The sequence below is a fragment of the Capronia epimyces genome (assembly GCF_000585565.1).
Source record: "Capronia epimyces CBS 606.96 chromosome Unknown aczIQ-supercont1.6, whole genome shotgun sequence".
In the NCBI taxonomy this organism is placed as follows: Eukaryota; Fungi; Ascomycota; class Eurotiomycetes; order Chaetothyriales; family Herpotrichiellaceae; genus Capronia; species Capronia epimyces.
Window position 1 is genome coordinate 632619 of NW_006912909.1, and position 25052 is coordinate 657670.

General features: G+C 54.5%; 8 protein-coding genes across 8 annotated transcripts; 6 read left to right on the forward strand and 2 right to left on the reverse strand.

The window, feature by feature from the left end:
* Positions 1-750: 750 nt before the first annotated feature.
* A1O3_07106 (glucose 1-dehydrogenase) lies at positions 751-2942 on the forward strand (the record flags this gene model as incomplete). The annotated part of the gene is made up of 6 exons (XM_007737220.1): positions 751-853; positions 924-1174; positions 1228-1385; positions 1458-2520; positions 2569-2717; positions 2783-2942. The coding sequence occupies 6 exons, from the start codon at positions 751-753 to the stop codon at positions 2940-2942; spliced, it is 1884 nt and encodes a 627-aa protein (XP_007735410.1).
* An 830-nt stretch (positions 2943-3772) lies between these two features.
* Positions 3773-7864, forward strand: A1O3_07107 (uncharacterized protein; the record flags this gene model as incomplete). The annotated part of the gene is made up of 1 exon (XM_007737221.1): positions 3773-7864. The coding sequence occupies one exon, from the start codon at positions 3773-3775 to the stop codon at positions 7862-7864; it is 4092 nt and encodes a 1363-aa protein (XP_007735411.1).
* Positions 7865-8163: 299 nt separating this feature from the next.
* A1O3_07108 (uncharacterized protein) lies at positions 8164-9822 on the reverse strand (the record flags this gene model as incomplete). Its single annotated transcript, XM_007737222.1, has 1 exon — positions 8164-9822. One exon carries the CDS (start codon positions 9820-9822, stop codon positions 8164-8166), a length of 1659 nt encoding a protein of 552 aa, XP_007735412.1.
* Positions 9823-13465: 3643 nt separating this feature from the next.
* Positions 13466-13672, forward strand: A1O3_07109 (uncharacterized protein; the record flags this gene model as incomplete). The annotated part of the gene is made up of 1 exon (XM_007737223.1): positions 13466-13672. The coding sequence occupies one exon, from the start codon at positions 13466-13468 to the stop codon at positions 13670-13672; it is 207 nt and encodes a 68-aa protein (XP_007735413.1).
* A 2453-nt stretch (positions 13673-16125) lies between these two features.
* On the forward strand, positions 16126-18476 carry A1O3_07110 (uncharacterized protein; the record flags this gene model as incomplete). Its single annotated transcript, XM_007737224.1, has 2 exons — positions 16126-16325; positions 16445-18476. 2 exons carry the CDS (start codon positions 16126-16128, stop codon positions 18474-18476), a joined length of 2232 nt encoding a protein of 743 aa, XP_007735414.1.
* A 309-nt stretch (positions 18477-18785) lies between these two features.
* Positions 18786-19764, reverse strand: A1O3_07111 (uncharacterized protein; the record flags this gene model as incomplete). Its single annotated transcript, XM_007737225.1, has 2 exons — positions 18786-19652; positions 19720-19764. 2 exons carry the CDS (start codon positions 19762-19764, stop codon positions 18786-18788), a joined length of 912 nt encoding a protein of 303 aa, XP_007735415.1.
* An 838-nt stretch (positions 19765-20602) lies between these two features.
* Positions 20603-22249, forward strand: A1O3_07112 (cytochrome P450 oxidoreductase; the record flags this gene model as incomplete). Its single annotated transcript, XM_007737226.1, has 3 exons — positions 20603-21049; positions 21098-21226; positions 21248-22249. The coding sequence occupies 3 exons, from the start codon at positions 20603-20605 to the stop codon at positions 22247-22249; spliced, it is 1578 nt and encodes a 525-aa protein (XP_007735416.1).
* A 1142-nt stretch (positions 22250-23391) lies between these two features.
* A1O3_07113 (uncharacterized protein) lies at positions 23392-24777 on the forward strand (the record flags this gene model as incomplete). Its single annotated transcript, XM_007737227.1, has 2 exons — positions 23392-23675; positions 23751-24777. 2 exons carry the CDS (start codon positions 23392-23394, stop codon positions 24775-24777), a joined length of 1311 nt encoding a protein of 436 aa, XP_007735417.1.
* Positions 24778-25052: the final 275 nt, after the last annotated feature.

The following is a 25052-nucleotide window of genomic DNA, read 5'->3' on the forward strand; positions in this document are numbered from 1 at the left end:
GCTGTAAGTTACGAGGTCCCACCAAGCTCACTCATACAGGATCCTTCGTTGGCCGCCCTACTAGGATCTGGTCGCTGACAGGAGACCTTTCTCAGGGTCAGACTCCCAGACTCCCGGAAAAGGGGCAATGTCCGAGGCATATTTGTTGGTGGAGATGGGAAATGACACAAAAGATAATGGGTGATAGTACAGTACAGATTCAGAGTAGTAATATTTAGATATAAGATATGAAAGATAACTGACATGAAACAACGAGTGGGAATGGAGATATCAGCTTGCCGCTTTTTCTTGGGCGATGGTTGATCCCTAAATCGTGATCCGCTAACTCTGATGGGGAAACTGGAGCCTATAGCCTAAAAGGAGGCTATAGCCTATCGGGCTGCTGACTCGAGGCAACGAAGGGGGTCATATCATCATCACACTATCATTCCCCCTCCTCCCGCCAGGGTACGACTTCCACGTGGCCGCTCTTGTCCGTCGATGATTTGTCGGGAAAATGAGTCTCAGAATGAAGCAAGCCTCAAGCGTCGTGATCCCCTCCCTACTCCTACAGCGCAGGATGTCAATCAACAATGACTCTAGCCTGGATCTGGGGTGCGACCACCACCACTTTTCCAGCGAGGAAATACTAATAGATGCAAATAATACGAGGTCCACTACTAGCCGGGCATCTCCTGGGCTCGCGCTGCTGGCTCTTTGATATTGAGAGCCTCGGACCATGGTCGTGCTGAACTCTTCGACATCGATATCATGGCTGGCGAACTGAAATCGTTCCTTGGGCTGGAAGGGCTGCACGTGTTCCTCACAGGCGCGGCGGGGGGGATTGGGACTGCTGCGGTGAAAGAATTCTTGGGTGAGCAAGCGAGCAGTCCAGGCTGGGCTGTTGGTGGTGAGCATTGCAGTGTGTCTAACGTGCAATTCAGATCTGGGATGCCGTGTCACGACTTTTGATCGGAGAGCCGTGGATGTCTCTAGCATATGTTCGACGCCGGCGCAGGCATCCAGACTCTTCACCACCCAAGGTGACCTGACCGTTGAATCTACCATCGCAGAAGCATTCAAGTCCGCGACCAAGGCATTCGGCCCTGTGAACATCTTGATTGCGAATGCCGGCATCACGGACGAAAGTGCGCATCCTCCGATATGGGAGATCGAGACAAGTCTCTGGGACAAGGTATGCGAGCTTCCCCTGCCACACGAGGTGAAAGGATTCTCACGCGAGGAAAGGTTAATGGTAATAACGTCCGGGGCACCTTTCTCACCGTCAAACAATTTTTACGGTCCGTGAAAGAGGTACAGGAGGCTCAAGGCAGTGAGCTGGACAACGTTGCCATTGTCATAACTGGGTCAGAAACGGGAAAGTTTGGCCAGGAGGGCCATGCAGAGTCAGTGGACTCCAACCTTCAGCACATATTCGTCCACATGATGGTCTTACTGAATCTTACTGACGGGACCAGGTATGCCTCTGGCAAAGCAGGTCTACAGTACGGCCTCGTGCGGACCGTCAAGAACGAGGTTGTGCGGTTAAATTCCAAGGCTCGGATCAATGCCGTGGCACCAGGATGGGTGAACACGGCATTGATCGGAGACCGCCTGGATGATCCGAAGGAGATGTGGGCCGAGTGCCAGGCCACAGTTGCCCTGAAGAAGATTGCCCAGCCTGAGGATGTTGCCAGGGCTATGGCTTTCTTAGCCAGTCATCGAGCCGCCGGCCATATTTCTGGGGAGTGCATCTCGGTCGATGGCGGCATGGAAGGCCGGATCATCTGGCGAGAGGACCAGATTCTCAGGGGAAGGTCCAACCCCAGCGGTAGTGGAATTGTCTCGCCAAATGCAGCGATTCCCGCCTCTCTCAGCCCGCTCAAGAGGAAACGACGGCTACGGATCTGCCTCTCCGTTGACTTTGATGCGATTTCGGGGTATCTGGGGACAGGGCATGATCCGGCTAACACTCTGTCAGATTACTCTGCTGGGGTCTTCAGCGCGAATGTCGGAGTGGGCAGATTGCTACGGTTGTTCAGGAAGCATGGTATTTCGAATCAGATGACATGGTTCATCCCGGGCCACACTATGGAAACCTTTCCTGCACAGGCCCGTGAAGTTGTTGAGAGTGGTGCTGAGATTGGGCTCCATGGGTACAGCCACGAGGGGGCATATGCTATGACTGTGCAGCAAGAGAAGGACGTCTTGGAGAAATGTATCGACCTGGTCACCAAGTTGAGAGGCAAGAAACCTTCAGGATATCGAGCGCCGTTGTACCAGATTCGCGAGACCACCGTCCAGATTCTTCAGGATCACGGCTTTCTTTACGACAGCAGCATGAACGCCCACGACTCCCTACCTTACTTCCTACCGAACCCCTTCCCGGGAGATCCACCCCATGTGCCGGACTACGCAAAGGATGCCAGTACTTGGATGATCCCCACGCCCATACCAGAGCAGCCGGCGCCCGGTACTGCCGAAGCAGAGAAGGCGTTGGTGGAGATCCCCGGAAGCTGGTACACTGAGGATATGACTCCTGTGAGTGTTTTTAGATCTTGGTGTCTTGACCTACTGCTAACGTCGCAGCTCGCGTTCTATCCCTACTCAGCCAACACGCAAGGTTACGTCGGCGTGGACCTCGTGGAGAAGATGTGGATGGATCGTTTCGAATGGCTGTGGGAGAATGAAAGCTGGCTGGATGAGGATCCTGGCACAGGCTATGGTTCCGTGTACCCGTAAGTGCCCTACCGCTGAGACCAAGCAAGTGGATTTGATGTGCTGACGCAGGAGCGTGTTGTAGCATAATATGGCATCCGGAAACTGCGGGAAGGGCGCACATTGTAGGCATGATCGATCGGTTCATCTCCAAACTCGTGTCCCGGAGGAATGCAGCGGAAGACGGTGAGATCACCTTTGAGACGATGGAAAGCGTGGCTCAAAGCTGGAAGGACCGTCGGTGAAGCTATGGAAGCATTCGGTCGGGATTATTTCATCCTTCATCCTCAACAGGTGCTGATTGAGGTGGTATAATGTCGCCGGTGTACTCGGTACATATAGGAGGCAGTCGAACGAGGAGGGGCTTATGAACGACAGGAAGCCTTGTACGAAGAATAAGTGACCTGCGTCAAACATCATCGACGTTCAGCGGCTATATACCTAAGCCTTAGAGCTTACGTTGTAAGGCCTAAGGTAACTAAGCCCCTAAGCCCTGCAGAATAGAGGAGATTAGGTAGGGTGGGATCCAACAAATGGAAGGAGGGGTCCTTAGGGTATGTCCGGGGGTGGCCAAAACCAGTAATGGGTCTGCTAGTGACTACATATGTACCTTATGACTACGTAAAGTACCTTGTAAGCACCTACCTAGGTACTGATGACATACATACCTACCTACCTTAGGCACTGGGTAACTTGAAAGTCGTCGTTGTGATAGTTGGCCACCGGCACTCAGAACACCTTCTCTTGGTCCCTCGACCAAACTCTGAGGTCATGGCAGCAATCCACAAACTCTACTCTGACCAGCTGGACTTCTCATCCGAGCCCTGTTTGCTCAGCATGTTTCTTTTCACCACTCCCACCGTCCTGTGCTCAAGTGATCACCAACTGACTTCGCGGTGACGCTCTGTCATACCTCGAACCTGTGTCCGTGGTCCCTGCCAACCCTCTCTCTACCTCGTCTTCTCGCCTCTCGCGCCCTCCCTCTACAATGTGCCACTTCCTTATTCTACTTTTCTAGATGACTTCTCAGTCTAGTAGCCATCCTGATCTCTGATGCCCTAGAAGCGTTGCGGACATGTCTTCCCCAGACCGCTCCACCGAGCAACCGCAAGACCAAGACCCGCCCGCGATCCCGTTCATCCTCCTCGAGGAAGCTGATGCAGCGGCGGGAGCTGCCTTAGAAGAGGAGGAGCGTTCAAGAGAGATCAATGTCTCGAAATCATCTCTCGAAGAGCATGTACGCCATCACCATCATGGCGCTGCTTCTTCCCCACTGGAGGAGGTGCCTCCCCCTGCATACAATGGCGCGGATTATGGTCAATTAGATATCAGCCAAAATGGGCTGGATACAGGCGCCCAAGTCGGCAGCGATGGCAGAGTCAACATCAAGATCAACCAGCGCAACCGAAAACTCACGAATCTCCTCATTCCTGCCCTCCGCCGACAACTCGAACTACAAAAACAAAAGGCTGCCGCGGAGCCCCCTATTCCAGACGGCTTGGGTGAGACAGAGGGGCTTCCGCCTCCTCCCATGAACATTGTTATTCAGATTGTGGGGAGTAGGGGCGATGTGCAGCCATTTATAGCACTGGGTCAAGTCCTGAAGAAAAAATACAACCATCGAGTGCGGATAGCCACCCATCCGACGTTCAAAGAGTTTGTCGTTGAAAATGGCCTGGAGTTCTTCAGCATTGGCGGAGACCCTACTGAGCTCATGGCTTTCATGGTCAAGAATCCTGGTCTCATGCCTGGGTGGGACTCATTGAAGAGTGGCGATGTGGGGAAACGAAGGAGAGGCATCTACGAAATCATCACAGGCTGCTGGAGGTCGTGTATCGAAGCCGGCGATGGCACGGGTGCCCAAATAACCGACGACAACATGGACGCTTGCAGCTTTGACAGCGGTGTTTCATTGGGTCTTGACCCCTCGCAGAAGCCGTTTGTGGCAGATGCTATCATTGCAAATCCACCAAGTTTTGCGCATATTCACATCGCGGAGAAATTGGGCATACCGCTGCATCTAATGTTCACGATGCCTTGGTCGCCAACCCAGTCTTTTCCTCACCCGCTTGCTAATATCATCTCCTCTAATGCCGACCCTAATATGGCCAATTTTATCACTTACGCCTTGGTTGATATGCTGACCTGGCAAGGCCTGGGCGATGTTATAAACCGATTCCGGGAAAGAAGTCTTGGTCTGGAGCCTGTCAGTATCATGTGGGCTCCAGGCATGACAAGTCGTCTCAGGATCCCTTGGACTTACTGCTGGTCGCCCGCTTTGATCCCGAAGCCGGCCGACTGGGGGAGCCATATCGATATCTCGGGCTTCTTTTTCCTAAACCTATCCTCGAACTACACTCCTCCACAGGAACTGGCGGAGTTTTTGGCTGCTGGTCCTCCTCCGATCTACATAGGCTTTGGCTCGATCGTGGTTGACGATCCCAACGCCATGACCAAGCTGATATTCGACGCTGTCAACAAGACCGGACAGCGGGCGATCATCAGCCAAGGCTGGGGTGGCTTGGGAGCCTCTGAACTGAGTATCCCCGAGGGTGTTTTGATGTTGGGTAACTGTCCTCACGACTGGCTTTTCAAGCATGTCTCCTGTGTGGTCCACCACGGTGGCGCCGGTACCACTTCCGCCGGCATCTTGGCTGGTAAACCCACGGTCGTCGTTCCATTCTTCGGCGACCAGCCATTCTGGGGCTCCATGGTAGCCAGGGCTGGAGCCGGTCCTGCGCCAATTCCGTACAAAAACCTGACGGCAGATAAGCTTGCAGAGTCGATCAAGGAAGCATTGAAGCCGGAGTCGCTTGAACGTGCAAAAGATTTGAGCATGAAGATCAAGGCAGAAGATGGCACGGGGGCGGGAGCCGAGTCTTTCCACAAGCACCTCCATTTCTCCGATCTCAGATGTTCCTTAGCTCCTACACGCACTGCTGCTTGGCTTGTGAAGGGAACCGATATCCGTTTATCGCCTCTTGCAGCCACGGTCCTGGGAACAGAGGGTCTACTAAATTTCTCCGACTTGAAGCTCTATCGTCCTCGGGAATATGAGACTGAAGACGGCCCATGGGATCCAATTTCCGGCGGTGCAGCAGCACTAATCGGCACCATCGGCAATCTCTCCATGGGTGTCGCGGATTTCCCTGTGGAACTCCTCAAAGCTCTCAAGGGCGCTTCCAGCGATATCAAGGACATCCATGAGAGGAGAAAGACACAGACTGGAACTTCTACCCCTGTACCGACTTCCGATACTGATTCTGTGCAGGGCACTAACTCGCTTGCAGAGGGGTCATCACCCGCGCAACTCTCTGCCACATCCAACCCGGCGCCTGCAATGGGAGGCCATCAGGCAGGGTCACCCGCTTCGAAACCGTCCGCCATGTCAACAGTCATGTCATCAGCTGGATCTGTACGTGCCCACGGATACCAGCGTCGCTCCCGTTCTGGATCGCCTGTGCCCCGTACCAAAGGTGATCACACTCCCGGCGCAGGCGAAGAGATTGGTCAAGTGTCTCTGGAGACAGCTATGCAAGGAGCCAAAGCCGTCGGGAGCATTGTTTCGGCTGGCATGAAATCACCTCTAGACTTCACGCTGTCCCTGGCAAAAGGCTTTCACAACGCACCAAAGTTATACGGCGACGAGACCGTGCGCCAAAATGAGAAGATCGTGGATCTCCACTCAGGCTTAAAGGCCGCAGGCAGGGAATTTGGTTATGGGTTCTATGATGGCATTACTGGACTGGTAACTCAGCCCTTAGCCGGCGCCAGGAAGGAGGGTCCAGTAGGTTTTCTCAAAGGAGCCGCGAAAGGCTTCGGTGGTTTGATCCTCAAGCCTGGTGCTGGAATCTGGGGACTCCCAGGATACACAGCGAAGGGTATCTATGCCGAGGTCGCGAAGCACTTTGGCCGCTCAGTGCAGAACTACATCATTGCTGCTCGAGTGGCGCAAGGCTACGAGGAATGGACGAACACTACCCCAGAAGAGCGGGCACAAATTGTGTCTGCCTGGCATGACAGCAACCTTGAAACACGGAAACGTGGGAGACTCTACGGGACCGAGCGCAAGGAAGCCATCCAAAGTAATGCCGCGGCGCTATCTGAGATTGAGTCTCCACAACTGCCTCAAGGCTTCAAGAATACGTGGCATATGAGCTGGGACGAACGAAAAGCTCTTTCTGAGCAAAGGGATCGTCTCAAAAAGGAGCAGAAAGAGTTGCAGCAGCGCGAAAAGGAGCTCAAGAGAGCGGAAGGGAAGCAACCCAACAAATTCAAGAGCCGTTGTAAATTTTGCCCTCTTGACCACGACAGTAGTGACCACGTGAAGCACAGCAGCTCAGTTTCAAATATGAGCTCTACTCTGGGTTCCAACAGGGTTCCGTCACGAGAGAATATTGGGGTTGATGACTACGAGCACGCAATCCAGACTTCAATCGGTGCGACAAGCAGGGGCAATGCGGAAGAGGACGTGGTGATTGAAAGAGCATTACGTGCAAGCCTGCAAGAGTTACATGCCACGGGTGAAACTGCGGAGACACACGAAGACGAAGCATATACTTCAGCGGTCGAGGCAAGCATGCAGGAATTCAAAAGGGCCCGGTCTGAACAAGCTCAACAAGCTCAGCAGACCGGCGAAACATCTGTATCCCCTTCGCAACAACCGCCTGAGGATGATCCTGAGCTCGAAAGAATCCTGACTCAGAGCCTGGAAGAATTCAAAGCTGCTCAGTCAGCGTCTCGCAACGCGAGGGGCCGAGGTGGCGGCGATTGGGGTGGCGTAAGCGATTCAGGCATCGACACGGACGATGATGAGAATTTCAAAAGGGTGATCGAGGAGAGTAGGATACTCCATGCCGAGAACGAACAGAAGAAGAGAGAGCTTGCCGAACGAGAAGCCTCGATGACGATGCCGACAGGCCATGGAGTCCACCCCAACGAGAAAGCTGGTCTGCAGGATAATGACAGTGATGACGAGTTGAAACGTGCCAAAACTGCATCTGAACAGGATGAGCGACTGCGCCAGGAAACCCTGAACAAGCAGAGGACGGAGGAGGAGATTATCTTGGAATACATCAAAAAGCAGAGCTTGCTGGAGGAGGAGTTGAAGGCGAAAATGGCGGCTCCCACTACAACCGTAGCAACACCCGGTTCTCCTACGACATAAGAGTGATTACAGATGGACAACCGATGTAGGATTTCTGGTATCCTTACCTGCATTTCATCAGCAGGCCTTTTGTACCAGATCTGGAATGGCGCGGATGGAGGTCTGAAAGAATAAGGGATAATCATTGGGCTGACAATCACGAAGCTACGACTGTGCACGAGAATCAAGATCAATGACGGAATTCTGGAATGTCCAGGTATGGGGTGGAGGATGTTAAAGTATGATGATACAGCAGAATGTCATGAGCTGACGATTATAATGTTCTCACTTTGATGGGTTCCTTCTATCTATACCGTCCATCAATAAACGCCCAATGGATAAACGCTAGGAATGTTCTTCAGAGGCGTAATGTGCGGGATCTCGGTATATGCACTGGTCACTTCGACTGTCGCGTTCAACCCGTTGGTCACGGGCATCCTGCGGGCGTGCAAGCGATCATCGAACCCCTGAGCCAGGCGCAGCAGCGGACCTTCTGTCCATGGCAAGCCCAGAATCTCCATGCCGATGGGTATGCCGATCGGAGCGGAGGCCGTAGAGGGCGAGAAGCCGACCGGCACTGTGATGACGGGGCTTCCGGTCAAGGCGGCCAAAATGCCGTTGCGGCCGGACTGCGACGGCGAGCCTACGGGGACGACCAGGTTCTTCTGTTCCGGGTAGATGAGGCAGTCGAGGCGGTTGGAGACGATGGTGGCGTGCAGCGCCCGTGTCAGGTTCGCGATCAGCGTCTGCCTGGCCGAGTAGCTGCTGTTGGCGGTGGAAGAGCGTAGTGCTGTTTCTACGTACGAGTATTGCGCCGGGCTGACAACGAATTCGTGCTTCGTGTGGTACAGCTCAGGCATCGTCGCCGGATGAATCCCCGTCAGGTTCGGCGAAGATAGATAGGCGCTGAGCATTTCGCGGTACTCCAGCTGCTGTACGTCCATCTGTGCGCTGATGGCTGTCGCGTTGTACGTGCTGGTGTCGGTAATATTGATGACCGTAGCGCCCTGTGAGCGGAGCATCACGATCACATGGTCCATGGCTTGGTTCACGGGGTCGGTCTCGTTGCTGCTTGTGCGGTTGAAGAAGCCTTCGAGCACGCCGATGCGGGTTCCATTGAGACTGGTCGGCGTTCCTGGCGCCAGGAAGGATGTGTAGTCGGCGCCAGCCACCGAGGGCGGGATCGCGGACGTGACGTTGTCCGCCGGGTCGTATCCTACGCCGGCCATGACGGTCAACGCCGTTGCGATGTCCACTACAGACCGGCCGATTGCGCCGACCGTGTCTTGCGTATAGGAGATGGGGACGACCCCGGCTCGTGAGATCAGCCCGCGTGTCGGCCGGAAGCTAAACAGGCTGTTGGCGCTCGCCGGGCTACGCAGCGAATTGACTGTGTCGGTGCCTGTGCCGAAGACGGCGAACGAAGCTGCGATGGCCGCGCCTGTCCCGCCGGAACTGCCTCCCGGCGTGCGCGCAAAGTCGTATGGGTTCAGGGTCTGTCCGCCCAGACTGGACACAGACAGTCCCTCGAGCGCAAGTTCGTGCAGGTTCGACTTTCCTAGGATCACGGCCCCCGCGCGCCGCAATGCAGCTACTGTCGGGCTGTCGTGGGTGGGTTTCGAGGCGTTCAAGGCCAGACAACCACCGGTGGTGGGCATGGGCAGTGCATCATAGTTGTCCTTCAGGAGAATCGGGATGCAGAACAACGGACCAGTGGTGTTGCCTCGCGAGAGAGCTTCGTCGAGACCATCGGCAATTTCGAGGGCATCAGGGTTCAACGCGATGATTGCGTTGATGCTCGGATTGAATCGCTCGATGCGCGCGACAAACGCACTCACGATGTCGCGGCATGTCGTGAGCCTGGAGTAAAGAGAGCCGTGAAGACTGGAGATGGTTGCCTCGCGCACATCGATGGGGGCCAATTGTGTATATGATACCGCTGGGAGGAGTGACAGTGATAGCAGCCTAGAGTGGTACATATTCGCTCTCGCTCGGTCTCAATGGCGGCCCACTGCTCATCGTTTGTGGTAGTTATGGAGAGTCCAAGTCGACCGCTGACCTTGCTTACCGTTGCAGGCGACAGTACGGAGTAGTGCGTGATATAAGGCAGGCAAGCCATGGTCATGGACACATTCTCGATCCGAACGACGACGCCATGACGCCGAGTGGAATACTGCAGTAGACCCTCCGTCAAATGCCGATTTCTGCGAGAGGAGATGTCCGTCTTACCTCGTCCAGGTAAGCCAAGGAGATCCCGTGTTGCGAGGGTCGTAGTCTGGTGTTGGGAGGTGGTTCCAGCCGCAAAGCAACCACCAAGCTGCCCAGACTCTCCCGGTACTGAAAGGTCCTTTCAAGCGTTGTGAGAACTTAGACAGACCAGGAGGCAGCTTGCTTGCGTGGACGAAGACTTCATGGGAGGTCATATCAATGTCATCACGTGGCTAAAAACGGTCACGTGCACCAACACCTTTCGAATGGATTCAATCGCGTGCGCGCTTCACCATAACAACCTAACCTTCCATGACCTCCGTTGATCAGACACATCGGGATCTCCTCACGGCGCGACAGTGTCGACAGCAGCTTCAGCTTTGCCGTTAATTTGATCCTAGGGCTCCCACTCTCAGGGTATCTTCTACCCAATGTCACGGATTGGCGACAGTCCCAACGGCATTTCATCTGATGGTCTCTGTGCTTCTCCTCGCTTTTCCTTGTATACCTTGTGAGTCAATGTTACTCTGAGGAAGGTCACCTCATCTGGATCCCCTGTTTTGATTTCCTCGAGTTCTGTTATAGGTTTGCCGCATTGTCTCTCGGTGCTCATTCTTACTACCTCCAAGGTTTAAGTCTGCAGGACTCTGTTGCGGCATGATCCGAACCCTGCTATCCTAAGCCCCTGGGCCTTGGGCCTGGCCATTGTTCAGCCCTCCTACCCAAATATGCTGCAAGCAATGTCCGGTAAACTGAACCCGGCTTGAAGGCTAATCTCCATCTAGCCGGCCGCCCTGCATATGACATTCACGGTAGGGATTTCCCAGACCTGGCCCTCATAGTTGAATATATTGCTCGGATATCCTGTTCAGGGAACCGATTTGTATGGAAACCTCCCTATCAGCATTGACCATCGAGGCGAAAATGGCACCCGTGGTGTTTTGTTCCTACTCCGACCGGATTGAACATCAAGATTCATGACGTTTATGGCCAGTTCCCGGATTTGGATACGACACGCTCGGAGGTTCTCGACTTCCATTTCTTAGCAGGACCCTCGCCTACTGTTGGAGTCGCCAAGCCGATTTCTGAAGTTGTTGGTAAACCTGGCATGATGACCTACTGGACTTTCAGATTTCGCCAACACAAGTACGATTACCGAGACGTGCATGGAGTGGCTAAAGCGGTGTACAATTACAGCTTAGCTACTTTCCCTCTCGAAATCATGTGCAATGATATCGAGTACGTGGATGGCTGGAAGGTCTTACTCTGGATACAGAACTACTTGCCTCGCCAAAGATGCGGGATTTGATGGTGTATCTTCATGTACACCAACCATTTTATGACTGGAACAACGGCTTGCTCTACTGAGAGGAATGCTTCCATGGTCACGCTCTCCCGTATCAACTTCGATACAATTGACCTGCATGTCCGTGGCAAGACTATCCTGCTCTTAAATGTCGAAGACGCAAACACAACCACAGAGCTACGTAATAAAGGCTTCCACGTCGTCATCATCCCTCTGTGCTGACGAATGCTGGTGGCTCGCTGTGCTTTGGCGATGGGTTGAGCATTGTGCAACCAACCACAACGGTCATCAACTCGACTTACAATCACGAATCATTCTCGACGTATAGAGACTAGAGCTACACAGCCAAATTCTGCACTGATTAAAATCACCAACCGTCTGCAGTGTGAGTTCTATGCCAGAAGCCATTGACATCGCTGGTGAACATGACTCGGCATTCAGATATGACGATACCACGCAGGTTATCACGATCGAGACAAGTATTTCTTTAGCCAAGGACAGGAGCTTCCTGCCGATCACCTCTCAGGTGTGTGCAATTGCTTCGGGAACCGACATCTATGGAGATGTAAAGAATTCCCACGGCAACGAAAGGATCTGGTGGCCAAGGAGAAGGGTCAGGTGGCGACGGTGCATCAGCATCCGGCTGATCGACAACATCAGGTGCAGTGGATTGCAAGTATTGATGGCGACTACCCTGGTAGGACTAAAACGGGTGTTCTTGTAACAAGTTCTCTGCTGCACAATTGCACTCTCATGTAGCCGACAACACTGGACTAGACTGTCAACAAGCGGGTTGTTTGGGGGGGGGGCGGTGAGCTGAGAAGTGACATGCACAGCTTCTTACTCTCTTTGGCCGTCGTGGGTCAAGATAAACGTTTAGTTCCCTGGCGGGCCGAAGACATGGTGATAACCTTGTTTCGACAAGACATGTTGATCGCCATTAATACATGCTCAAACATGCGGCCATCCAAAGGCCTCTCTATTCTCACTGCTGCGTCCTCGAACCCTGCCGCAGAGCTGCGGCTTCCTTTGATGGGCTCAACCACGTTGCGGTGGCCCGGCGATATGATCCGCCGTTTAGGGCTCTCCAGACACAAGTGACAGATGGGAGAGGATCCCCTCTATTATATCCTGAACATCTCATCGATGGCTTATTCGAGGCTGTCGCTTCGGAGCGCACGCGTTGACTGGCCCGACTGGCCCTTGCTCTGCGGCCGCAGGAGACTGAGCCAAGGCAGACTCAGCGTCTCGGAGGCATTTGATTCGAGCCATGCGGCTGCGCCGCTTCCCTGCGGAACGCCTGGCTTGGTTGCCTTTCCACGCGCCTCGTCGGAATAACAACACATGAATCACGCCTCACCGGGGGCACGTAGGTGTCGCTCAAGCTCAGTGCCGGGTTTTGGGGCCATAATCTCTTCATCCCCTTTCCAGTGGAAGTACGAGAGGTAGGGGTCGCCGACGGTCAGACATGCTGCAGAGGTCAGATCTCTAACCAGGGCCAGGCTATAGCCGAAGGAAACGCTGGTGCAGGGAGTTTGGAGGGGGGTCGAGCACTGGAAGAAGGTCAGTAGGTTGGTAGGCGGCGGGGTAAACCGCAGGCTGCCCGCGGTGAGGGAACGCGCGTGTTCACTCGTCCTCTGGTTCTGTTCACTATCTGACCGGCTTCAACTGGCCTCCTACTTCCGGTGTCTGTTGTTGTCCGCTAATGAACTTCGCCTCGCCTTCGCCTTACCTACTGGACTTGAGAGGCTGTCCGTTCTATCCACTCTCTTACTACTACCGCCCATGCCTAAGTGTCGCCTGTCGCGGCCCAATTCTGCCTACGTGCCTACCAGAGATGCTTCGGTCAAGGTCGCAGTTTGCATCCTGACCGGCCGAGTAATTCTTGTTGTTACCTATCTGTCCTCTGCGTCAATGTCCACTCTGGTTCTATCAAGTCTGGATCTGCGTCATCTTGTCAAGCATGCTCATTCGATCTAGCCTTGCTCCATTCCTCGAATCGCCAGTCTGCGTTGCGGCCGAAGTCCTCCACCGTCTGGACAACCGCTGCCAACAACAGCCCTTCTCGTGATTCTCGTTGAATCCCACGCCTTCGTCCCACCACAGCCATGTCCAAGCAGCACTCCAAGTACAGCAAGAAACAGAAGCGGGACGATGACAGTACCTCTGAAGACCTCGATGACGACCTTCAGCCAATCCATTTCTTCGTTCCCGGCGAAAACATTAATGCCGCCGTCCTCGTTGAATACATCACCCAATATGTCGATAGGACTGCGAAGATTACATCAAGTCATCATCCAACCGTGAGGGCATAGTGATGGCAGGTGGCAAGAGAACGCTGACAGTTGCTAGGATAAAACACGAACGGGCTTCAATGTTCTCGCGAAGAAGACCCTCAATGCCGTGAGCCTGAGACCCACCATAGCCGCACCGGTTGCGCCAAAGACTTATCCGTGCTCCAGGTTAGCCTCCGCGATATCATCAATGATTCGAGAGACTGGGATCTCGAAACACAGAGCAGTATGAGCCACTCTCCAGAAAAGGTGGACAAATCATGTTGACGCCGGTTCAGAAAAATTTCGAAAGGATCCGTATCGATATTCAGAATCAGATACAGCAAGGCGGCGTAGCCGTCAGGGAGCATCAAAAGGCGGCGCGATTCGACCAGCAGGAAGACAGCACCGGGAGATGTCAGCTGAACAGACTGAGCCCTATCGGCGTGAAAGGCCTGGCGGTCCACCCGGCACAAGCAACGCTCCTGCCCAGTATGGTTCATATCAACCTTCTCAGCCTCATGAATTTCCTAGATCCGCAACCGGATATTACCAGGCCTCATCAAGGCCGGGAAACGTGTCCAACACTTACATCTATAACGCAATGGCGTCCACATCATACAGTGCGAGTGTACCTCCAAGTACCGGAGGATTTACTTCCAATCAGTATGCCAGCAGTCCTTATGCAGCAGGTCCCAAGCCAGCTCACGACTACCCTCCGCCGTCGTACGACCAATCGAATACGGGAGTGCCACCGCGGCCTCAGCCTCCAGATCAGCCAGACCCCGATACATTTGATGGGGACGACAAGCCAAGAACAAGCCTACCCATGGACATGTCTTCTTTGCGGCCGGGTGAACTGCCTCCAGGAGAGGAGCCAGCCCGGCCGTTCAGTTCTCAGGCTCGCAGGCCATCAGCTTACGACGAAATGATGCGGAGGCCGAGCCATAGGGGGTAGGTATGATTGGAGGCACGGGGATGAGGGTGAGGGTGACGGCGTCTCTTGTCAAGGTGAAGGTCCAAGTGCGGTGAGGCCTGACACCCGGCAGGAAGGAGATCTTTCAGGGCATGGTCAGCAGCACAGCCACAAGGTCCGTCTCTGATATGTACTGTACACCATTGTTCTTTGCGCCGGTACAATCCCCTTCAACTTGAGGGCCTTTCGTGATGTTTTACATGTCTTTTTCCAGCGTTGGTCGATCTGTTACTAGTCTTCCCGACTTCTTTGGCGCACAAAAGATTCAAGCTCTCTCAAGGCCTCGAGTATTCTGACCAATGCCCCGGAATGGTGATCCTGCTAGCCTGTGAGCTGTCATACCCAGACAAAGTCCTCGGAAGAAGCCTGGAAAACAACCTGCTCAGTCAGATTTTCTGTCTATCTGGACGGTATGACAGTCAAGGTCCGGTTAGGTGGTGTTTGCGTTGTTCTGAAGGCAGGAATCCTTCGTGATAGAGCCGACAACAGCGGGATGGTTTTGCAATAATGCATTGTGTTTGAAGCCTTTGTGTGCTCTAGAACCCAGTGGTCGTTCTAACAGGGAGGTGTCGGACTAGATGTGCTTCCGAATGACGATCCCTCGTCAGGCCGGGCAAATAGACAGCAAGCTTCTCCGTCGCAGCTTCATCTTTGCTGCTATATCACAGTCAATTCTCCAGGCTGGGCCGAGATCTCGGAAGGACGGTTGACACGCGGCCGAAAGCTGTTGACTGGGCAGTGTCCAATGGTTGGCCTGCCTATCTGCGCAGAAGCAATCAACAAGGCGCCCTACTTGTTTGCTGCCGGGTCAGCCAGCTGCCAGTGGCTGCGCCCATTACGGCAGAATCATGTGACGGCGGGACAGCAGACCCCGGCCGACTCGCAGGCGTCCAGCTGGTCTCGTCTCGTATGCTGGTGACCCAGGTCCTGGCTGCGTCTGTACAGAGCAATCCTCAAAATCCAAGCTGCCTGGGAGACTTGTACATTTAAGTATCCGTACTCCGTACTTCGTACCCGATCTCTGAAACCACTATTACCACCACTACAGAGTACTAGTCCCCAGGCTCATGGAGCATGATCCGCGCAAAGTCTGAGGGGCTCCTAGGCTTAGGTTCTGGCGGTCGCAATCTTACTGCTTCCACGCCACAGACACAGAAGTATGGCCCGCTGATTGGGCACAGAAGGGACTTTGCATATGCACCAAGCTAATAAACCGGACCTGTCACACTGAGATGCATGTCTCACGGGGGCCACGACAGACGAAGACGAGCCACTGTGACCCCAGGCCTTAGCCGTCCATCACCCACGCCCCTCCTCCTCTCGAACCGTCTTTCAGGGTGACGAGCCGCTCACGCCAGGCAAACGCTCCGTCCGCCCTGTCAAACCGTTAGCAGCCGGACCCGGCAAGCGGTGGCCGAGCCTTCTGCTTCAAAGCTGAATCAGGCCGCACGGCACCTTTCCATCCCAACTTCGCTTTAGGCAGTGATGACCGTTGAGCAAAGCCTCCAACACCGAGTCAATGGCCTCGAGCCCAGACACCGACGAAAAATGGAGGGTCAAGTTAACGCCCGCGGCAACGCCTCCCCAGCTCGAGGCGCGTGAAGGCCCCGCTGCCGCTCAGTGGCAAGCGGTGAAGGAGGAAATCCGGTATCTGTACCAGGACAAGCCATTGCGAGATGTCAGGAGAATCTTGGAACAACGACACGGCTTTCGCGCGACGTATGTCCTATGCAAGCTCCCGAGTTTACCTCGATCGAGTCCACTTCCCCCAACCCCTCTAGCCGGACTCGCTGCGTCTCCGACCTGGGCTGATCTGACTTACTTTCTCGTTGACACAGTGAGCGCATGTACAAAGCCCGACTGTCGCAGTGGGGGTTCAGCAAGAATTACTCTGACAAGGACTATCAAATATGTGCCGTGTTGAACCACTTCCGCCGCAATAGTGGTAAGGCCAGCACCGCCTTTGTCATACATGGTCACAAGCGAACTCTCAGAGACCTGCACAAGTACATCAAAGGCCGGAAGATGTCCGAGGATGAATTCCTCGCGTCCGCTCTCAAGAACATTGACTGCAGTGACCAGCAATTCCAGCTTCAGCACGCTCACGTCCGAGCCTATACCCCGGAGCCTGAGGGCGAGACCAGCACTTACGACGATCCACAGAACTCTGCCGACCCCGCGACAGCAGGCCGCTTGGGATTCTCACCTCCAGGAACAGGCCCAGAGTCGGTGTCGGGCTCATCGGGATCGGGCTCATGTCTCTTCGTCCATCCATATACCCCGTCATCCCAGAACCCATCACCTCGCGAGAATGCCTCACCAGAACCGCTTCTCCAGACTCCTACCACAAATTTGACATCTTCAGAATTTCGATCGTATTCTTCTCGCCTTTCGCCGTCCAGAGATAGTGCCGCATCAGCCTTCATCTGGCCGTCTCAGCAGACACCATTTACTCCTTCGCCACTAAATCTACCCGTCGTCACCGTTTCCGACGAGATCCAACGTCCCGCCACTGGTCAGAACACTAGTACCAGCATACCTTGCCAGCGCCTAGGGAAGCAGGTTGAATACATGGCGCTTCAAATAGTCGACGCGCCAGTACTGAAATCTCTTTGCGGACACGACGACATTCGTTCCTGGAGGTTGATGAGCGATACTTACTCGACAGACTCCGAAGACTACGAAGTGGTCTGTCCAACATGCCATGAACTGACCCGAGACCATTTCATCAGCCTGCCAAACCTCGAACTGCCCGCTCGACAGGTACGGAATATCCTAAATGAGGACAGCGGTGAGTCGGAAAGCATCATCTCCGTGCCTACTTCGACTCGAGGGCACGAGCACTCTTGGAGGTGGGTGGCGCGCTGTTTCGCTGCGTGCATCTACCTGAGCCGAGGCAACGACACGTTATCTCGCATCAGCCTGGCTGATGCGGACGCCGAGTTCGAAAAAATGTTGAGCCCACGACAGGACCCCAAGGTGCTGCTCGCACTCAACCAGACGCTGCAGATCCTGCACGTACACAACCAAGGCCGTATCTCAAAGACGATCATGTCGTCGGCACACAACGTGGCCGAACGGGTACTTGGCCCCGACGACCCCTTGACCACCTGCATCCGATGGATGGTCTATGTCACCGACCTGAACATGCGAGACCGCGATATCACCAGTTCGACACTGCAGCACCTGCACACCCAGTTCGTACAGCGACATGGCTACACAGATCCGCGATCCATCGCGGCCATGTACTGTTATGGGTATATGCTCAATGTGGAGCGGCAGGTTGAGCAAGCCGAGTCGGTTCTGCGCAAAGTTTACGAAGTGTCGAGCGCTCACCTGGGCCCGCAGCATTTGCAGTCTATCTCAGCCTTGACAAACCTCCACCGCGCGATTGAGCGACAGGGCAGGGTTGACGAGGCCATCGCCGTCTTGGGAAAGGCCATCGCCGACTCTCGGGAGACGTTGGGCCGGAATCATCCACGCCGGCTGGAAAGTATGCGCCTGTTAGCTATCTTGCATGAAGGGTGTGGGCACATGGATATCGCAGAGCGCTTGTATTGGCAAGTCCTGGAGGGCCGGATCAAAATGCTCGGTCGTAACCACCACTACACCCAAGGCATGAAGGTTGATCTTGAGGCCTTTCTCAAGCGGACGGGCAAATGGACCGTCAACTACAATTCACACTCGGCGCGAGAAACCGGCACCATCGAAAGCGCCGCGCAGCTTCGCATACAAGATCTGTTCGAATGGGACCCTGACGATAAATGGTACGATACCGATACCCGAACAAATGACTTGGATGGCGGCGGCGGCAGCGGCGGCAGCATAGACTCGGCCGAGGACACTCGTAGCCAGACTGAGGCTTTCTGAGCGACAGGGGAAGCGATGGGGGATGAGGACGGAGATGGTGGATGGTTTCCATCCAACCTGAGGAGAGAGTGGCGGGTTGGAAAGGGTGGAATCTTTCTTCCGGAAATGACTGGATTTCTGGCTGCGTATCTTTGGACTGCATGACCAATCTAGCTTTGCCGCATCTACTGATCTATCTACTTCTTGGAGAGGGTTGAGTCCACCTTGGCATGCGAATGAATGTCTGATGTCTGATGTTTTGGGATCTGATTTGCTTTGCTTTCTAGCAGGGGGGTTTTGTTTGCCCGAAAAAAAAAAAGAGCAAACGAATCAATTCTCGAACGGAAGCCCGCTCTCCAATCGCTTTGCGCCATAAATGGCTGAAATGTCACCCTTTGCACCCTGCGTTTCCTTGACCACCTTAAGGTACGAGTCTGCCAGCTCGACATTCTTCATTCGACACCCACTCTTCTCGGCCAGAGCCATGGCGTGTCGAGCGTCCTTGCGGGCCAGGTCGACGGCGAAGAGAGGCTCGTCACGTTTGTAATAGTCGCCCGTCCGCAACCGATTCGAGTAAGCGGTGTAGGGCCCGGGGAACATGACCTCGATGAACTTGTGCAGCTCGTCCACTCCAAGCCCGGACTTTTCGGCGATGACGTGGCCCTCAGATAACGTCTCGACCATGCTCACCACGAAGGTATTGCCAATGACTTTGAGGAGGGTCGCTTTGCCGGGTTCCTGGCCCGAGAAATCAATGTTCGCTCGACCCATCACGCCCTGACAGTACGGTTTGACCTTGTCCACCGCGTCCGACTTGCCGGCCAGCACACAGATCAAATGTCCCGAGTCGGCCATGGCTGGGGCCCCGAACACAGGACAGGCCACGAAACTGCCGCCTTTCTCTTCAATCATCTTGCTTTCCTGCGTCGTCGTGTCCGGGTGCACCGTGCTGCAGTCCACGAGAACCTTGCCCTTGACGTCCGTCTTGAGGATCTCGCCGAGAGTCGAGAGCACGGCCGCATCGTCGCCTAGGCAGTAGAAGATGATGTCGGCCTTGGATGCCGCCTCGACTGGCGAGCTGGCCACGGTCGAGTGTCCAATCTGGGCGGAAAGGTCTTGTGCTCTCTGCGCCGTGCGGTTGTAGATGATCAGAGGCTCGGATAGGTTTCCCTTTTCCACGAGGTTCTTGCACATGCCCTGTTTCGCGGCCGAGTTAGAGAAGAGGAGAGACTCTCTGGTGTGAGACCGAAGCTTCATGTCTTACCCTGCCCATGTTCCCGAGGCCCAGCCATGCCAGTTGAGGTGCCATCTTACAGTTAGCTGTGCTTTCGAAAGTCTAGGAGTTGCGGTGGACGGAATGTAGCGACAACGGATCCCGCAGCGGCTTGGAGTGAAGACCTCATGTTCAGCGATCGATATTATTTGGGTCCCTAGGGGACTCTCCGAGCCTCATGCGGTGCACCATCCGTCCGTACCTCTCCGTCTGCTTCGTGATGTTCCGAAGGGTGGAGCGTCCCCTCACCAAACAAAGCCAAAGCCGCAGCTGCAACGTTCGATGCTGCGGGTGGTTTCCGCGAGGTCACGTGAAGAAATTCATCACGTGCCAAACGTGGAGCACGCCGCGTTCCTTGCCTTTCTTGCGCTTCGTCAAGAGAAGGTCAGTGAAGACTTGTACAGTAAGTAGTACTCCTTGCTTGAACGAAAGTCCAATGACGCCAACTTCCGGAGAAGGGGGTCGCTGTCAAATCTTTGAAGCCCTTTGTATCCTTGAAAGGATGGAGTGGGCGCGCAATCGATACCCCTCTGCTATTCGGACTTCCCGACACACAGGGACTGGCTTGGGCGAAACTTAGATGGAAGAACCGCTGGCCAGCTCATGAGAGGCCTTTTATATCGAGAAACCCAGCGCCTGCTGCCAGGATATGCTGATATTCTCCTGGCTGTTCAAACACGCACATCGGACACGTGCAAGGCAGTCAACGTCAGCAGCAAACCGCAATCGGTTTCCATACCGAAAAGCGCTTTCCCTGCCTGGAGCCTTCCAAGCAGACTCCAGATATAAATTGAGTCTGAATAGCGCCCCAGACTGGACATCATGCTGAGATTCTAGAGCCAGTTGATACGGACAAGTCTCATCTATATCAACCATGGAACCAAATGCCAAAGGATTGGGGTTCGTGACCCTGCCAACAATATCCACTCCGAAAGATATTGTGTCCTTACTCGCCTCAGTCATTGCCGCGAGACTACTCCTTCGCACTTTTTATACTACAATCCTATATCCTGAACTATTCACACCGTTGAAACACATCCCCACGCCAGCAGGTCGGTCCTTGGGCAAGGGAACTACAGCACCATCCCAAAAATCGCATGCGGCACGCTTACGTTACTGGAGCAAGACGGTCCCAAATAACGGCCTCATCAGGTACTACTTGCCTGGCAACCAAGAGAGGGTGTTGGTGACCAGCCCCAAGGCATTGGCAGAGATCTTGGTCGCTCACCCCACCGATTTCACCAAACCTAAAGCTACAAGAGAGCGACTTTGGTACATCACTGGCAGGGGCCTCCTTTTAGCTGAAGGAGAGGAACACAAGGTTTGCTCATCTTGCAGGTCTCGCGCAGGAGTCTGACCATGCATCCAGATACAGCGCAAGAGCCTTGTGCCCGCATTCTCCTTCCGCCACGTCAAAGACCTGTACCCTGTATTTTGGTCCAAAGCCCGAGAATTGACAGATAGCCTCGAGAAAGAAATCAAAAAAGCGCCGGCAAAGGTGCTTGTGTTGCGAAACTAGGCGACTCGGGCGACTCTCGATATCATTGGGGTCGCGGGCATGAATCATGACTTTGACGCTCTCCACGATCCCGACAACCTCCTCAACAGGCAATATAGGCGATTGCGACAAGAACCATCTTGGATAGAAGTCCTCTGCAGCTTTGTAACCTCCCTGCTTTCGCCAAAGGATGCATCCATCGTTTCGCAATTGCCAACGAGCCGCAAAAGGGAGGTCAAAGAAGCGTCTGACTATATTAGGTCCGTCTGCCGGAGTATCATCCAAGAGAAGCGGGAGAAATCAGAGTCAGATCAGACCACGAGCGAGGTTGATATCATCGCCGTCGCTTTGAAAAGCGGCGTCTTCACTGACGCAAACCTTGTTGACCAAATGATGACCTTTCTAGCCGCCGGGCACGGCACTACCTCACACGCTCTACAGTGGGCTGTTCATGTCCTTTGTAAGCACGGGCAGATCCAAACGCGCCTACGACAAGAGGTCCGCGACAACCTTCCATCAATCACGGATTCCGAATCCACTATTTCTGCTACGGAGTTGGACAGACTTCCCTACCTTCACGCCTTCTGCAATGAGCTCCTCCGCTTTTATCCGCCAGTTCCGATCACTGTGCGCGAGGCTCTCCACGACATGACTGTAGCCGGCCAGCGGATCCCCAAAGGGACAACCTTTACCATTGCGCCTGGGGTGACAAATCTGGACGAACAGCTCTGGGGTCCAGACGCAGGCAAGTTCGACCCGGAGCGCTGGATGCAAAAGGGCTGCGCGAACACGGGCGGTGTGCAGAACCACCTCGGGTTTCTTACCTTTCTGCATGGTCCACGTAGCTGTATCGGGGCGACGTTCGCACGGTCAGAGTTGGCATGTTTGGTGGCTGCGCTCGTCGGCAGATTCCGCTTGGAATTGGAGGATCCCAATAAAGAGGTAGAGCCCACACAGAGGGGGATTGGGGCGGCCCCGGTGGATGGGGTTCGGACGAGGCTGGAGGTTGTGGATGGGTGGTAGAGATCTGTAGGTGCTTTGGTTCTTTCTTTGAGGCCGGTCTGGTGGCTCCGGCTTCGGGCATAGATTGTCGAGGGAGTATTAGATTTCGAGGCATATACTGTAGTGACCGGACCAGCCTAAGCAGCCCTCGTCTCATGCCTTCAGCTGCGTGCAACTCGGTCAAATCGGCTATTAGACTCTACGTGAACTGATCAAAGGCGGCGTGTTGTACGGACGACCAAGTGATGGCCGAGGGACGAATAGAATAATATGTACGGAGTACGGAGTACATAGTAGGTACTGCAATTCGACTCCTGCAGTTACCTTGACCTCATTCTTCTCCCGCTCGGAATCTCTTCTCCCAGTTGACAGCGACGACGACGACCCAAACCAATGGTGCGTGGCAGGAAGCCCAATCTTGTTGCTTGCATTCATTGCCGGCAGGCCAAGGTAAGTCCGGGACCAAGACTGGCTTTTCTCCTTTCTCCCAGCAACTAAGGCGAGACAGCGGGCGTGTGATGGGCATCAGACCTTTCCCTCACCGTGCTCAAGATGCCACCAGTCTAGAAAAATCTGCGCGGTAGATCCGACATTCAGACGCGAGAAAAAGAGAGAGTATGTCGCTTGTGCTCTTCCCCACGGTGCCTATCCTGAGTCCCGAGTCTCGAGTCCCGAGTCCCGAGTCCCGAGTCCGTTTTGGCTGACTGGCTGGTGGTACTGTAAGACGGCTCACGCGAGTCGAGCAAGAAGTGCAAGAGATCAGTGTGGACGATGACTCCGACTCTTCCTCTCCCACGACCGTGCGGTCCACCAGGCAGCACATGGAGCATCCGCCTTCGTCGCCTGACGCGGAGATATCAGACGTTGACTTCTCGTCGCAAGTCGAAGCGAGATCAATCCCAGGAGTTCACCTCGAGGCACCAAGAATCCACGCCCTCCTGGACCAGTAGGTCCCGTCTCTCCCAACCGACAAGAAAGAGTTCGTCAACAGATTGCTAACTTGACACATTCAAAGCTTCTTTGCAAAGTATCATCCTCTTTGTCCCATTCTACCGGACCAGTCAAAGTTCCTGGAGTATTCGAGGACATGCCCGCTTCTCTTCTGGACCGTGTTGATTACCGCGCTGAGAGGAAAGGTCGAGGATCGTGGACTGTATTCGACCATGGCCGAGGCAGTTCGGAAAATGGCCTTTGACACGGTCCAGCCGGCTTCCGCGTCCTTGCAGGCCATGCAGGCCCTTCTGTTACTCTGCCAGTGGCCTCTTCCGTACCCACGAGCGCAGGATCCATCTCATTCCTTCATCGCGTTGGCCACCAACTTTGGCCTTGGGATGGGGCTGCATCGACCACGTCACGCCGGCGAGTATGTCAATGAAATTTCCTTCGACGCGGAGACGGAGGCCGTTCGGAGGAGGACGTGGGTGGTGTGCTTTATCACGAATGTGAGGTAAGGACGAATCATTTGCTCAATCGCCGGCTGTTTGAGTTTGACCTGGCCATTAACTGTCGACCGCCATTGTAGTGTCCATGGTGGACGGGGGCTCCCGGCCACAGTGCAGCTGGATCAAGGTCTCCTCGAGCTTCTGGTGGCCAAACCGGCGTGGCTGCCTACCACGCTGTACCACCAACTCCATCTGTCACAACACGGCTTTAAAATGATTTCCAGCCTTGGATGCTGTGAGTCATCGAGCACAGGCTTACTGCCCGCGGCGATGCCCATCATCCGGACCTTTGAGACTGAATTGCGGGCTCTAGAATGCCAGTTTTGTTCCTCCTGGTCGCCCATTGAGTACATAGTCTTCCTCGGCTACCGGATGATCTTGTACATATTCGCCCTCTCGTCGGCCGACAACAGCAACACCGGCGATGGCGGTTCCGGATCCACGTCGAGGTCCATGGAGATTGAGACTCTTTCACATTGGCTCATCCAAGGCTACGTGACGGCGACCGCCATCATCCAAACGGCGTCGGCTCTACAGGACCAGCTGTTTCACGCCCCTTGTCGTGTCCAGAACATGGTCACCAACGCGGTATGTTTCCTGCTGCTCCTGAAAAGTTCTCCCCACCACAATCTGGTCAACAACAGCACGCTCTTCAACTGTATCAGTCAGGGCTGGCAGACTTTGCAAGGCCTCTCCATCACCCAAGGCGATATCATGTCTCGCGCATGCTGGCTCATCGAGCGTTTCAGCAAGGTCTTGTACAACGGCAGGCCCGGGCGGGAGGGAGGGGACAAAACGGATGCATTTCTACTTGTCAGATCGAGGATGGGCGCAAACGTCCTCTTGAGTGTCGTCCGTCGGGCCAGGCAGTACTTCGTCCCACTGCAGGAGCCAGCTACGACGACAGCACCAGCACCAGCACCAGCATCAGCACCAGCACCAGCATCAGCACCAGCACCAGCACCAGATCCCTCGGCCATGTTACTTGTTGGAGACCATGCACCTGAGTCCGACACACCGAATATATGGGATGCCGACGGCGAGTCGTTCGCTGATATCAACTGGGACGAATTGTTCTCCGAGATGGCCGGCTATCCGAGCTTTTGAGAGTCTGTCCAACCCCTGTTTGGTGCCTGTGACTCTCCTACTCTTCCACCTTCATGGCCGTCCGTCATCAGTTCCCAATCCATGCAAGCTGCGCGGCACGTATGCAGACCAAGACAGACCCTTGGCCAGCTATTCCGCCACTGGGAACATCAACGAGTCTCAACTGGTGTATATATCACACTTGCCGCATTGAGACAGCGGCATCTTCATTCGCAGTGCCCAAGAAACTGCACACAATCCTCCAGAATGACATAGTAGACGACCAACATTTGCAC